The sequence below is a fragment of the Xenopus laevis genome, chromosome 4L (genome assembly GCF_017654675.1).
Source record: "Xenopus laevis strain J_2021 chromosome 4L, Xenopus_laevis_v10.1, whole genome shotgun sequence".
NCBI classification, from domain to species: domain Eukaryota; kingdom Metazoa; phylum Chordata; class Amphibia; order Anura; family Pipidae; genus Xenopus; species Xenopus laevis.
This window is the reverse complement of record NC_054377.1, coordinates 121,031,468-121,046,668: the sequence shown is the minus strand read 5'-3', so window position 1 is coordinate 121,046,668 and position 15,201 is coordinate 121,031,468. Positions and strand designations below refer to the sequence as shown.

Genomic DNA, 15,201 nt, shown 5'->3' with positions numbered 1-15,201 from the left:
TCAAATTTTCCTAAATAAAAGATAAAAAACTATTAAACATATTTGAACGTATTGAACATATGCCTCATCATGATGTGCCGAACACAAAAAGGATCACCCTTGAAGAACATGCAAGTTAGGGAGCATAAATAGGTGCTGTCCAAATCAGGGCCCTGTCCTTAGAAATGTCTCTATATATTTAAAATAAGCCAATAAACTCTTAAAGAGCAGGTTTTGCATCTTCTGTATCCGTGTTCACTTCAAGTTCATACAGTAGATTGCGGAGGGATTAGGACTGTATTATTACTCTCAATAATATTCTGGTAGTGGTGTAACTGCTGATATATATATATTTATTATGTTTTTTTCTTTTTTAGGAACTCATTACTGTGTATAGTTAGTTCTCCGGAGTTGTTGCCTTCAGCATCACAAGTACCCTCTGGCATCTTCTCTTTTGGCAGTCTAATCAAGAAGCACATGAATCTTCTCTTTTCTTCTATTAAATTTGATTACTGCAAAGACTCTCTCTAAGATCCTCCAAGAAATTCATTCTCGCCAAGAATTACCAATATAGAAAGACCTTACAGAAGCCACAGATACAGAATAATTGTACAATTCACATTACATGCCAAATGAAAGATTAAAGTGTCTGATAAATCAGGATACATGGTAGCTAAAGAAATACAATTTTTAGGAGTATACTGGCTGGGACTCAATTCTGAAGTATAAAATGATTCACTCCTAGTACTGCATGCCCCTAGTTTCTTTGACCTTAGTCTAATAGTCATCACAAAAAGAAAGAACAATGAGCCTAGGGAATCTACCTGTCATCAAAACCCTTGTGTCTCGTTCCAGACGGGAACGTTTGACATTAAAACCAGAAATGATCAGCCCCCCAATGGGTGACTTTCGCCACATTATGCACGTGGGCAGAAAAGGAGAAGTGTTTGGAGATACTTCATTTCTTACCCAACTCCAAGAAAGGAGACGACATCACCGCTTGAACTACATAACCAAAAAATTACGCCAAGCAGGCTGGATGTCACCACAAAGTCCCCCAAACAGAGGAAGAGTTGATTCTACTATCATTCCTCCACCTGATGTTTCCCCTATCATTAAGAATGCTGTGTCCTTGCCACAACTTACAAAGTACAGCTGGGATCATGAGAAGAAACAAGACAGAGATAAAATATGGAACTGCCTTTCAGAACCAAACAGTCCTTATGGTGAGTTTAAAGATATCTGATATATTAATAAGCAAGGAGGTTATATCAGTTTTATCCGGCAAAGGTTTAAAGTCCAGCATACATAGTAGTGGGGTCACATACCGGCTCCGACGTGCAGCACATCCACTGCGATCCCAGCAGTCAAACGTAGCAAAAAAACCAAGGAAGCCAAAATCCATGAATTAAAAAGTGAAATTTATTGCATAATCTTTAAAAGTTCACAGGCCTCAAACATCCCGTGGGCTGCATGCTTAACGCATTCCGTGGCTACCTACCTGATTAGCTTCTGGGGAAGTGTCAGGTAGCCACGAAATGCATAAAGGGTGCAGCCCATGGGATGTTTGAGGCATGCAAACTTTTAAAGATTATGCAATAAATTTCACTTATTAATTCACGGATTTTGGCTTCCTCGGTGCTCCGTCTTTTGTTGCAAAGGTTTAAAGTAAATTGTGTGAGATGAGCAAAAATGAAGGAGACTGAAGCATGCATGCCACTGGGGCTGTAACTTCTTCCTCTGTTAAAAAAGGCATTTATAATCCTTGTGCTAAGTAAGCCGTATACAGTAATTCCCAAATCTTTCCATTTAACCTATTTATAATATATTAAATAAAATCTGAATAACTGGTGTGACAAAGCACTATGAAAATTTGTGTAGGTCCCCTTAAAGGAACAGTTCAGTGTAAAAATAAAAACTGGGTAAATAGATAGGCTGTGCAAAATAAAAAATGTTTCTAATATAGTTAGTTAGCCAAAAATGTAATATATAAAGGCTGGAGTGAGCAGATGTCTAATAAAACAGCCAGAATCCATCTTCCTGCTTTTCAGCTCTATAACTCTGAGTTAGTCAGCGACTTGAAGGGGGGCCACATGGTACATTTCTGTTCAGTGAGTTTGCAATTGATCCTCAGCATTCAGCTCAGATTCAAAAGCAACAGATATGACCCATGTGGCCCCCCCTCAAGTCTCTGATTGGTTACTGCCTGGTAGCCAGGGTAACCAGTCAGTGTAAACCAAGAGAGCTGAAAAGCAGGAAGTAGTGTTCAGACTGATATGTTATACATCAAATCACTCCAGTCTTTATACATTACATTTTTGGCTAACTAACTATATTAGAAACATTTTTTATTTTGCACAGACTATCTATTTACCCAGTTTTTATTTTTACACTGAACAATTCCTGAAGAATCGATTTCACTATTCAAATAGTGAAATGAATACTTGGAGATGGCCTAGTCCTCCTTTAGTTTTCCAAACTAGTATTGTTATGTATTCCTTGTAAGGGGCTCTGTTATTTATCAAAAGTTGAGTTTGTAAAGTTTGTGAGGTTTTTCATACCTTGAATAAACTCACAACTAGTGATGGGCGAAACGGTGAAAAATTTGCAAAAAGCATTGAAGTCAACGGTGTTAAAATAATTTTAATGCACAAGAATTTTGACGCAAGCAACAATTTTTATACGCGCGACTCTTTTGTCCAAATGCATTAAAGTCAATGGGTGTCAGAACAATTTTGACGTGCGACAATTTTTATGCGCGACAAATTTTTTCCACAGTGAATTTTCGCAGTAGTTCCGCAAAAACATTCACAGGCGGCGAAATGCATAAATTTGCCGCAAAACCATGCCTGCGAATAAATTCACCCATCACTACTCAAATGTTTTCTAATTTATGAGAAAACTTGAATGGAAAAAAACTCAAATCAGTGTAATTGGTGTAAAAACCTTGAATATTCGAATTGATTGAGTTTTCTAGCACAAACCACCAAAAAAAATCCCGAACATCATGAAGGCTACAAACATCTTCAAGGGACCTCTGCCATTAACTTCTACATGACCTCGACTGGTTTTAGCTGGAGTATTTTCGAATTGGAGCTATTTCCAGCTACGGTGTATAATAAATCTTGAAAAATGTGATTTTTTTTTTTAAAAAACACCTGAAAAAATGTGAGTTTTTTTTCTAAACCCGAAAATTTGAGTTTTGACTGAAAACGACCCTCAAAAACTTACATTTCTCGGGTAAGAAACAACTCAACCTTTAAGTGGTCTTCGCAGTAATTTAATACAAAACCATGAAGACGAAGTAAATTACTAACAGCATATGAACTATTTGACAATGTTATGGCTGATTTGAATGACCTGACAGTTGGAAGAAAACTCCTTCTGTCTTGCTTTCTCAATATGCTCTCCATTGTTTGCCTTCCTCCAGTATTCCCATAACTAGTTGACCATGGATGAAAGTGATGTCAAATCTCAGCAACCTTCAGTTGTTCCTACTTCATCACTCCCTTTGGTGACATCACTTCCCTAGCACATGACAATGACCACTACATTCACCATTTAGTATATATACTTCCTTTTCATTTCCCTAGTTAGAATTACTGAAAAAAATGTATGCGCCGTCTTTAGCTTGTTTTCGAATCTGCTGTCAAAACCACAAGTCTAAACACATGTCTGTGAATGAGGCAAGGGTAAATGAGATCAATTAGAGCAGTTATGGAGACCTGGGACCGGATGTGTTCTTTCAAGGAAATTTATGGACCACAACCACAATAAACATCTGTTAATGTGACAACATTATTTAAATATAATTTAACCCATGAACCTGGGGTTCTTGGGACAATTGACCTACTACAAGAAAAAGTTAAATACTGAATGAGAGTAAAAAAAACAAGACCGGAAGAACAAAGGACATGGGTCATATACACACTTTTTTCATTACACAGACTCAACACTACTTTTTATTTATATAATGCCTCCTTTTTCTTCCCCTACAAAGTCAGTCTTTGCCATATAGCTAAATTAAAAATGTATTTTCCCAAAAAGAAAATGGAAAATTTATAAGGTATGGCAGGTATTGTGCCATGAGTTAAATTCTACATTATGAAATACCTTCTTGTACATCTGTTTTGTTTTTTTTATCATTGGCTAACTTAGACATTAAATCAGAATTAGCGGAAAATGGATCTGATTTGCAGTTCTGGCTCAGTGAAGAGATTCTTTAAAAATGAGTTTATTGGCAATTCAAGTGAAATGTGCTGATTGGATAAGAAACAAAAATGAAAGGTTACCAACCATACCATGGTAGAAAGGATATAAATACAAGGAAAAGAAAGGAGCAGTGTATTTCCATTGACCATTTATTAGCATCTTCCCTGTTTAATCAAAGGTAGCATATAACATAGAAAGGATTATCTTACCATGTAATTGACACTACATTTGTGCCGTAATTGCCATTGGGGTCTAATGTAACATAAATATTATAGCTATATCTGCATGGCATTATTTTTATAAGATACACATGAATAACCTTATTAGAAAAGATCCATAAATTGTTACACAATATAACATCATTTGCATATTTATCTACATCAGTGACCCCAACCAGTGTGGCTCTTTAAAACATTTTCTGTCTGTGATTTGTACACACTTGAAAAGGGCCCTTGTTGCCTGAAACATGTCGTGTGGATGCACAATAAACAGGTACTCTGCTCTTTGCCTTTGATTCTCATATCTTACAATTGAACCCCAACCGGTGGCATATGAGCAGCATGTTGGTCACCGACACCTTGGTTGTTACTCTCAGCGGCCTCAAAGCAGGTGCTTATTACTGAATTCCTGGCTTGGAGGTAAGCTTCATGCTTGCGTTGCTCTCCATCTCTTTTTACAATTGAATGTGGCTCACAGTTTGGGGTCCTTGATCTACATCCTTCCCCAAAAAACCTTGTGATGCTCAGGGCCCAAGAAAAATGCCCTGTAGGCCCTACTCTTAAACAATGTCCTTCAGATAGACTGCCCCGTCTTAATTGTACAACTAACATACATGTATGCACTTTGGCAATAATAATGTAAATGCAAGTTATACACTAAATGGCAATGTGTTGGGAGTTTCCTTGGTCCCTAGTAAGGCCTCATCTGGAGTATGCAGTGCAGTTTTGGACTCCAGTCCTTAGAGGGATATAAATGAGCTGGAGAGAGTGCAGAGACTAAGTGCAACTAAATTGGTTAGAGGGACGGAAGACTTAAATTATGAGGGGAGACTGTCAAGGTTGGGGTTGTTTTATCTGTAAAAAAGGCGCTTGCGAGGGGACATGATTACACTTTACAAGTACATTAGAGGACATTATAGACAAATAGCAGAGGACCTTTTTACCCATAAAGTGGATCACCGTACCAGAGGCCTCCCCTTTAGACTAGAAGAAAAGAACTTTCATTTGAAGCAACGTAGGGGGTTCTTCACAGTCAGGACAGTGAGGTTGTGAAATGCACTGCCGGGTGATGTTGTGATGGCTGATTCTGTTAATGCCTTTAAGAATGGCTTAGATGATTTTTTGGACAGACATAATATCAAAGGCTATTGTGATACTAAACTCTATAGTTAGTATAGATATGGGTATATAGAATTTATGTGAAAGTAGGGAGGGGGTGTGTATGGATGCTGGGTTTTCATTTGGAGGGGTTGAACTTCATGGACTTTGTCTTTTTTCAACCTGATTTAACTATGTAACTATGTCCTCCTTGTTCAGGCTCTTCTGCAATGCTCTGTTTGTATGTAAAAAGTCAGTTTTGGACCCAGCATTACAAACCAATCAATGACTCATGTCAAACACATGACTAAATGGCTGCTACAAGCTATGTAGCATAGGCAACCCTCCCACCCATAGCATGTTAAGCCTATCATGCACCCTCCAACTTACACTACATCCCTATTCTACAACAAAACATGTTAAGTAGTATAAGAGATCATTTGCATGCTACTCCAAAATCTAATTATATTAGAACTTACCTTAGAGTTGCATAAGTTGCATAAAAACACTTGACCTACAGCTTTGCTTCATCATTATGTCATGGAACTCATGATAGTAACAGTATCCTTACATATATACCATGTGAATACAAGGGACGCACTGTATTTCCAAAGCTGCTAGCCACAATGATTTATTTTCTGGGGCATAGACTTTGCAAAGGAATGTTTTAATGAAGAACAAATCTTTTTACTGTTGTACTCCCTAACATTACTTGCCTTCAAAGAACAGTACTTCTTAATAAATTGTGTAGATATAATGAATTTGCCCAGTAACAATTTTGAGCAGCTGGAATAAAAAATGCAGTGAAAATATTCATTCACAATATATTTTTATTGAAAATGTGCCATTATGCTAGTGAGTCTGTATCATAAGCACAAGGTGAAGGAGAAGTGAAGAGGATGAGAGAGAGGATGTTTTCATCTCAAGGGAATGAGATGTTCCTTTATCATTAACAGAGTCGGAATATTTGCTTCCGTAATTAATTCTGCAAATCTTAGCAGCAAAGCGTGTCAGATTAGCTGTAATTATACTTGATAATGATTGAAGGGTCATTTAAAACTCTGCTTAACATAAGCATTCAACGGGGGCCTATTTGGTAAAATATTAAGTAGATTTAATTTTTTTTACTCATTGTGCCTTTTGAACTGTGCATCTCTTTTCACTCCTCTGCTGAAAACATAATCTTATAGTTCTAGGGTGGCAATACATGGGCAGATTAAAGCTGCCGATATCAGTCCTTTCGATTAATTTGGCAATTTATTTGCCCGTGTGTGGGGGCGTTCCGACGGGTCTCCCCAATCAATATCGGGCCAAAAATTATCCAGATAACGATTGGGCAGGTTTCATTTTTTCTGGTAGTCGAGGACCGCATTGTCCCATCGGCGCCCATTTCCTTTGTTTTAATCCGATATCACACTGCCGTTGGTGGGCATATCAGGTTAAGATCTGCTCGTTTGGCAACCTTGCCAAATGAGCAAATGTTATTGTGTATGGCCACCTTTACTCTCCTTCCTAGTACAGAGATTTAATGAGCTCTGCATAATAAACAGCACCCTCCTCACTGTACTACTGTGCTCTCAGCAAACTTACTGTTTGGCTTTTGTTTTTTGGGTTTTCTTTAGACGAAATAAAACACTGGAGTCTACACTGAAATAAAATACTGTAGTTTAATAAGATGATCACACTTTTCACTTTATGAAAAAAAGAAATAAAACAAAATGAGATCAGAATAGAGTTGCCACTTTGCTTAGCCATTCCTTCCGCCTTTCCCCTTTGCCATTATATGGCAGTGAGCTGGTGCCCAGTGCAAAATATGTGGATGGGGCGAAGGAAAGTAATGAGAAGGTGGGAAAATTTGCAGAGGATAACATTTAGGTTATTCTTTCTTTATTCTGCCTACAGACGTAGTGATTTGTTTAAAACATGTGCCTCTTAAATACTCCATCAGTTATTTGTTTTCAAGACTGATAACTAGGGGGGTTATTTACTAAAACTCAAATTTATATTGTATTTTTTATTAAATCAAGCTCAACCAAACTCGTATACACAATTTTATTTTATTTATCAATAAAATAACTCGAAAAAGTCAGGTCGGGGAAAGACTATAAAATTTTTATCGTAAAAATTTTTTGGATTTGAAGTCCGAATTGCTTGATCTTTTTGGGGTTATCGTCCAACACTGAATAACACATGGGGGCCCATTCACCAAGCTCGGGTGAATGAATAGAGCGAAAAAATTTCGAGTAGTTTTTTGTGCTCCTCGACTATCGAATTGGCGTAAATTCATCTGAGTAGAATGATTCGAATAGATTGAGCGCAAAAACGCTGCGACTATTCGCCCATTCGATAGTCGAAGTACTGTCCCTTTTAAAAATACTTCGACTGCCTACTTCCCCACCTAAAACCTACCGAATTGCTTTAAAAGCCTATGGGAAAGTCCCATAGGCTTATTTTCTACGTTTTTGGTCGAATAAAAAGTCATTTGATCGATCATTCGGTCGAATGAAAATCTTCGATCGAATATTCGATCGTGCGCCTATTCGCCTGGTGAATATTCGCCCATTCGATTATTCGCCAGCGCGTAAATTCGCCCGAATTGCCTATTCGATTCTATTCCCCAGTCGGATTTCGAGGGATTTAACCCCTCAAAATTCGACCCTTGATACATCTGCCCCATGATCTTGCCAGGTTTGAGATGACTGATTTTTGGATTCTGACTTTTAGCAGTTTTGGGGTATAATAAATGTCGAAAAAATTTTCCCCCATTAAAAATTCACATTTTTGCTCAAAAACCTTGACCAGAAAAAATCAAGGTTTAGTAAATAACCCCCTAGTTGTTTGCTTATAACAATTGACAAGGAAATGCTAAGGAAGAGCTCCAACTGACTATTTAATAAACACCTGAGACTAAATACAGGAATGGGATACATTATCCAGAAACCTGTTATTCAGAAAACTTCAAAAACATCTCACATAGAATCCCTGTTAACAAAGTAATTTTAAAATTACATCGAAAAACAGTAGCTTACACTTGGGGGCTGATTCACTAAGCTCGAGTGAAGGATTCGAATGAAAAATACTTCGAATTTCGAAGTATTTTTTGGGTACTTCGACCATCGAATTGGTTAAATTCGTTCGAATTCGAACGAAATCGAACGAATCGAACGAAAAATCGTTCGACTATTCGACCAATCGATAGTCGAAGTACTTCCCCTTTAAAAAAAACTTCGACCCCCTACTTCGGCAGCTAAAAGCTACCGAAGTCAATGTTAGCCTATGGGGAAGGTCCCCATAGGCTTGCCTGTGATTTTTTGATCGAAGGATTTTCCTTCGATCGTTGGATTAAAATCCTTCGTATCGTTCGATTCGAAGGATTTAATCGTTCGATCGAACGGAAAATCCTTCGATCGATCGATCGCAGGATTAGCGCTAAATCCTTCGACTTCGATATTCGAAGTCGAAGGATTTCAATCCGAGGGTCGAATTTCGAAGTATTTTTAACTTCGAAATTCGACCCTTAGTGAATCGGCCCATCGATGTGCAGACCGGATCAAAGCCTGTAGGCCCAGGACCCACCGTGCCATTAGTTCCTTCTCACAAACTTCCTGCTGAATTTAATGTATATACTTGTGCTCACCCGCCCATCTCCTCAGGTGATGTCAGGGCAGGTCAGGTATGGTATTTAAGTAATAGTCTGAACCCAATCTGGCATGTTGGGCCAGGTTGCTTTGGTTTGAAAAGAATGCAAGTTCATGTTAAGAGAACATCACTAGTAACTTCACTAGTAACTAAGCTGCATAAATCCATTTTGGTGGCAAAACAATAGTATTTTTCTTTTCATTTTTACATTTTTATTAGTTATGGTGATCCAAATTTTGGAAATATACCTTATCCAGAAACCCCAAGGTCCCAAGCATTTTGGATAACATAACACAGGAGGATTAGGAATGAATAGTATCTCTAATGATTACACGTTTGCAACTAATGAAGATAGTCAATGAGAAAGGCTGATTATTGGCATGAACAGGCATTCAAGTGAAACACTTTTCTTTATATATCTCTAGAAAAGCCTCAATCATCTTTAAAAAGATATTTATATTATGAGGTATAAATCTCCCAATACCCTGTAAAGTTTATGGAAGAGAAAGTGCAGATATAATAAAAAACCTCTGACTACATCAAGCAACTCAACCACATTGTGAAAAGTTTGCAATAAAAAGAATATATGTACAAAAGGTCTGAAAGTGGAAAAAGTAATGATCCTTCCTATGGACGAAAGCCTATCTGGAGTATAAATAGGGGATCTAAAACAAATACACTGATCAGGGTGAGTTGATACCACTGTACTCCTCAGGGTGGATTTACTCAAATTCTGAACTTTTCCAGTTCTTGAATTTCTCCCCTGGGAAAATATTTTGTTTTTCCCACAATTTATAGTTTTTCTGATGTGAAAACAATTACAAATAGCTTCTCTAACAGATGAGACTTCCATTAATGGTCATTATAACAACATTTCTCCTGGCATGAAAATATTTTTTGGGGACTTCTCAGATCGATATTTATAGAATATTGGGAAACGGTTCCACCTCTGAGTAGGAGACACTTTTAGACAAAGGAACCTTCATGAAAAACTCATACCTTCAGAAACGTCAGGAAAACTATTCAAAAACACAAAAAAAGCAAGAAAAAATATTTAGTTTTTTATTTTCTTTTTTTTGAAGTCCATTCATGTCCATTATTCTTGACCTTTCTCCTGTGTATTCTCCTTTCACCATTTATCAAATAATGTTGTTATGGGATCTGTTGTCCGGAAACCCTTATCCAGAAACTTCCGAATTGCAGGAAGGCCATCTCCCATCTCCCATACTCCATTAAATATTGTTTCCTTTTTCTTGTTAATAATAGAAAATAGAATAAGGCTAGAAATGCTGTATTTTGTATACTAAATATAAACATGAACTTACTGCACCACAAATCTAACCGAACAAATAATTTATGCTTTCAAAGTTGTCTACAGGGGGGTCACCATCTTGTAACTTTGTTAAAACATCTTTGCAAGACTAAGACTGTGCACATGCTCAGTGTGGTCTGGGCTGCTTAGGGGTCGTCATAAACAAAGCTGCTTGAGTTCTGCATGGCTGGAAAGTAAGGTGGGGGCTCCCCCTGCTGTGCATAAGTATGATTGTTTCCTCGCTCAGCAGTTAGGGACCGTCTGACAATTCCTATCCACAGCAGTAAATGAAGGGAGAATTTCACTGCATACAGTCAGCTTTCATATAAAAACAGTACACATTTTTTAATTAAAGTATATTGGAGATAGGTTTCTTTTTCATTAAAGAAAGTAAAAATGGGATATTATTCTTTACATGCCCTTTAATGAATAAAATGAATAAAAGAGTAGCTTGTACTTGATCCCAACTAAGATATAATTAATCTTTATTAAAAACAAAACTTGGGTTTATGTAATGTTTAAATGATTTGTTAGTAGGCAAAGTATGAATAGCTGGAAGATCTGTTATTTGGAAACCCCAGGTCCCAAGCATTTCGGTTAAGGGTAGGTCCCATTTGTACTAAGATTTACTGCACAATAGAGACAATACAATTCTAATCTTTAATAAAAGTGTTTTTTTTATAACCTTTTGAGCTAAGGTGGATACAAATATTAGTGTTCCATTCCATGATATTTATTACAGTAACTACAGCAATGATATTTAATGTATTAGAGCAGCTCTAACCAACTGGAGGCACATGGGCTAAATGTTACCCTCCAAGGGATTTGTATGGCCCTCAGGTTTGCCAGGGATTGAAGTATGTTTCTGCCTTTACTATAGAGTAGTGCTAAGCAGTTGAACTTAGAGATCTTCTGATAATAAGCTGCTGAGACTTCCAGTCTGTATCCTTATATTATTATATTGTGGGAACAGCATGGAACAGACAGGAAATACTAGCGACAAACCACCCCTCCATTTGCAAAACCATAAATGGTATTGAGCACATGGGGTTGGAATGCACCATCACTGACATCTGATTATTATGACTGTTTCTGGTGAGATTTTAGTTTTGTAGGATGGGGAACAGGAACAAAAATAGATTTTCATCTACCTGATTGAACAATTCATTTGATAAGATATTGGATGAAAAGATTTGAATGAATTTTTCCAGCAATAAAATTAACTTCAGTAGAATTAAGCGTTTAGTGCTGAAGCAAAAATAACATTTTCACTGATGTATAGGTTCTCCCTGGTGGTAGAGTGTATATAAACACTATTTGGAATTCATTATTGGAGAGACCATACAGAATACAGGTGAATAAATAATTGTATTATAATAAATAAATATACCTTTATATTAGTATACAGAATGTTTAAAATACTCATAGTTCCAAATATATATCCCACAATATTTATATAGAACAGGAGATTGGCCAGCCGATGCGTCATTTTGTAATTTATTTTATTTCATTCAAGAACTAATTAAAGGTATAGAACCCTCTGTATTTCAGAGGTGGCTAAAAATTTGGCACAAAGAGACAGTTGTCAGATCTTCAAGATTCATATAAGCTCATCTGAGATTTGGTCATTGTGCTGCCATGGAAGCATTAGATGATTTATTTCATAAATACTTCAAATAGAACATCATACTGGGCAATAGATCTATGGCTTTGTGTGCTCAGCCAATCGGGTGTTTGCATCTTGAAACACTTAACCACAATTCTGTAGCTGATTTGTTTATGATTTATGGCTGTTTTTTTTTTTATTTCTATTTATGATTTATTTCTGGGAAGGCTGTAAGGGCACATAATATTGTCTGGTGATCCTCATCCAACTGTTTTCAATTCTGTTTTCTATTCAGGCTTAGAATCTGGGTTGTGCACCCTTCCTCGCCATTCAGGCTCACAGATGCTGGACACCAGCTCTGAGAAGTTTGATGACGACTGGACAAGCCTTGCCCTAACAGATGGTGAAGACTGCAGCACATGCACTGTTCCGGCGGAACTCTCTTGCAGCCTCTGGCGCTGTGACTCAATGCAATCATTTACAATGGACTTTGGTCCATCTCTAATGAGTGAGGTGTTAGAAGGGATGAGCTTTTCTAACGCACCCCAAGAAAAGGGGGCGCATGGTGGAGATAGCAATGACCCCGATGAACGAAGCATCCTGCAAACCAACAGCGACACTTCCAGCCTAAAGGCTACCATGGATGACACCGAGTGTGAACCATTTAATATGCATAGTGATATCCAACAAATGAAGGTTCCCACATCTTGGGATCATGTCCGTGTAAAAGAGCAAATGGAGTTGGATATAGAGGTGGACAGTGGAATTACAGAATCTAAACAAAGCAGCCGATGCCTTACTACAGAATTATGGGACAGTGGCGATGGTTCCGAAATAGAGATGTAACATTTCCTTAAATGTAAAAGCTTTACAGGTTTTGTTGCTTCTATAAAAGTGGGTGGAATTTAAAACATGCTATGTTACACTATCAACAATTCACTTTAAAAGCTTAGACTTTTTAATACTATAAATATACTATAATCTGTTGTACCCTGACTTTACCGCCAATGTCAGAGGCAGTGGCAGAGAAAACATGGAAATTGACATGGGTCTTGTTAATTGTTGTAGTTCATAGATCCAACTAGTTGTTGCAAATGATACAGTTTGGCCACATTATAAGCCTTGGCTGAAAACATAAGCAAGAACAAAAAACACAGGACACGCATTTTGAGAAAGAAGATGCCATTATAGGTTATTAAACTAAAACTAATTTTTAATAAACTCTTCAATATCAAAGGCACAATTGTTAGTTCAAACCAAACACGTGGAAAATATTCAGAGCCATTCAGTTAATGGCTTTCCAGTGATTACCAGGTTAGTTTCTCTGGCTTGTGCTGTACATTTTTGGCTCATGTTTGTCTTTTCAGCTTCCCCTAAAGTGAGGGATCATGGTAGGTTGAGCAGAAAGATCATTCTAAACTTTTATCTTAAAGATGTAATGGATCATGTACTGTGATCTTTCATAATTTCATTAGTAAGTGTGATAAAACAGGAGGAACCTCTACCTACAACGTATGGCAGGGAATAAAGGAGTAACCTCTTCTTGCAACATATGACATGCATACTTAAGCTTTGGGTCAGGACCAGGCTGGGACTGGGATTTAATACAGACCCTGGCATTTCAAGTATACAGACTACACAGACAGTGGATTTAAGAGCCTGAATTTAAAAGGAATAAAAGGTTTGCAAAATCCACATTAAAATCTAGACACCTATAAAAGAGAAATGCTGCATGGCTGATTAATAGATTTTGATCTCTGTATTATGTAATTGTTTAGAATCCAATACAGACAATAGCACGTGTGTATGGGTATGAGAAGGAGCGAGAGAGAGATAAAGATTATATGTAGGTCTATTACTGTAGTTATAGTGGGTTACTGTAAAGAGGGGAAGTCTAGACCAAATTCAGTATTTCTACTATATAAATATATAATATATTATAAACGCACCCAATATATACTGTATATATACTCATTCAGAACAAATGTATATAAAACGTATCATTGTAACCACAATTGCCATATTGCTATGTAAGATACAGATTCACAGACACCGGAATTGCCTTTCTTCTTTTCTAACCAATGGTATATGTATGAATGGTAGCATTATACTCAGCTTTATGTAAAATAAGTACAGGTATGGGACCTGTTATCCAGAATGCTCGGGACCTGGGGTTTTCCAGATAACGGATCTTTCTGTAATTTGGGTCTTGATGCCTTAAGTCTACTAGAAATTAAATAAATCCAATAGGCTGGTTTTGCTTCCAATAAGGATTAATTATATCTTAGGTGGGAACAAGTACAAGCTACTGTTTTATTATTACTACAGAGAAAAAGGAAATCATTTTTAAAAATTTGGATTATTTGGATAAAATGGAGTCTTTGGGAGACAGCCATTCCGTAATTCAGAGCTTTCTGGATATCGGGTTTCCGGATAAGGGATCCTATACCTGTACAATAAAGGGGAATATTGGGGGGGCACAATGTACAATTATTTTAATATGGACATCTCGCTTACCACTAACTGTAAAGTAATAAAACATATGAAATTTGCAAAAAGTATTGTGGAACATTTGACTGGGTGTTATACAACTGTACCAGGGAATTTGGCCTGATTAGTCCACTGGCTTCATAATGTCCTGACTAATTCTTGCCCAGGAAAACCATGGGACCTTGATGTAGGTCTGAAAGGGGGTTTTCACCTTACATTTCACTATGGTGTAGAGAGTGATATTCTGAGACAATTTACAATTGGTTTTCATTTTTTATTATTTGTGTTTTTTGAAGTATTTTGCATTTCAGCAAAATTTCAGCAGATTACCCTAGTAACCATGCATTGACTTGAATAAAAGAATGGAACATAAATAGGAAAGGGCCTGAATAGAATGTTTAGCAATAAAAAGTAGCAATAACAACACATTTGCGTCTTTAGGGAGCATTTGTATTTAGATGGGGTCAGTGGCCTCCATTTGAAAGCTAGAAAAAAGAAAAAGGCAAACAAATAAAAAAATATATAAATAAATTAATAATGAAGACCAACTGAACAGTTGCTTATAATTGGTCATTCTATTACATACTAAAAGTTAATTTAAAGGTGAAACACCCCTTTAAAGTAAGATCCTATGAACATGCTGTATA

At 37.0% G+C, this 15,201-nt stretch overlaps 1 protein-coding gene across 1 annotated transcript in view; it reads left to right on the top strand.

The window, feature by feature from the left end:
• Nucleotides 1–14,264, top strand: part of cdc42ep1.L (CDC42 effector protein 1 L homeolog) — a 32,024-nt gene extending 17,760 nt beyond the window's left edge. Inside the window, exons 3-4 of the mRNA XM_018258895.2 lie at nucleotides 357–1,205; nucleotides 12,360–14,264. Coding sequence (XP_018114384.1) covers nucleotides 785–1,205; nucleotides 12,360–12,910 — 972 coding nt within the window. The 5' untranslated portion in view covers nucleotides 357–784 and the 3' untranslated portion in view covers nucleotides 12,911–14,264. The remainder of the gene's footprint in view (nucleotides 1–356; nucleotides 1,206–12,359) is intronic.
• The last annotated feature ends 937 nt before the right edge of the window (nucleotides 14,265–15,201 follow it).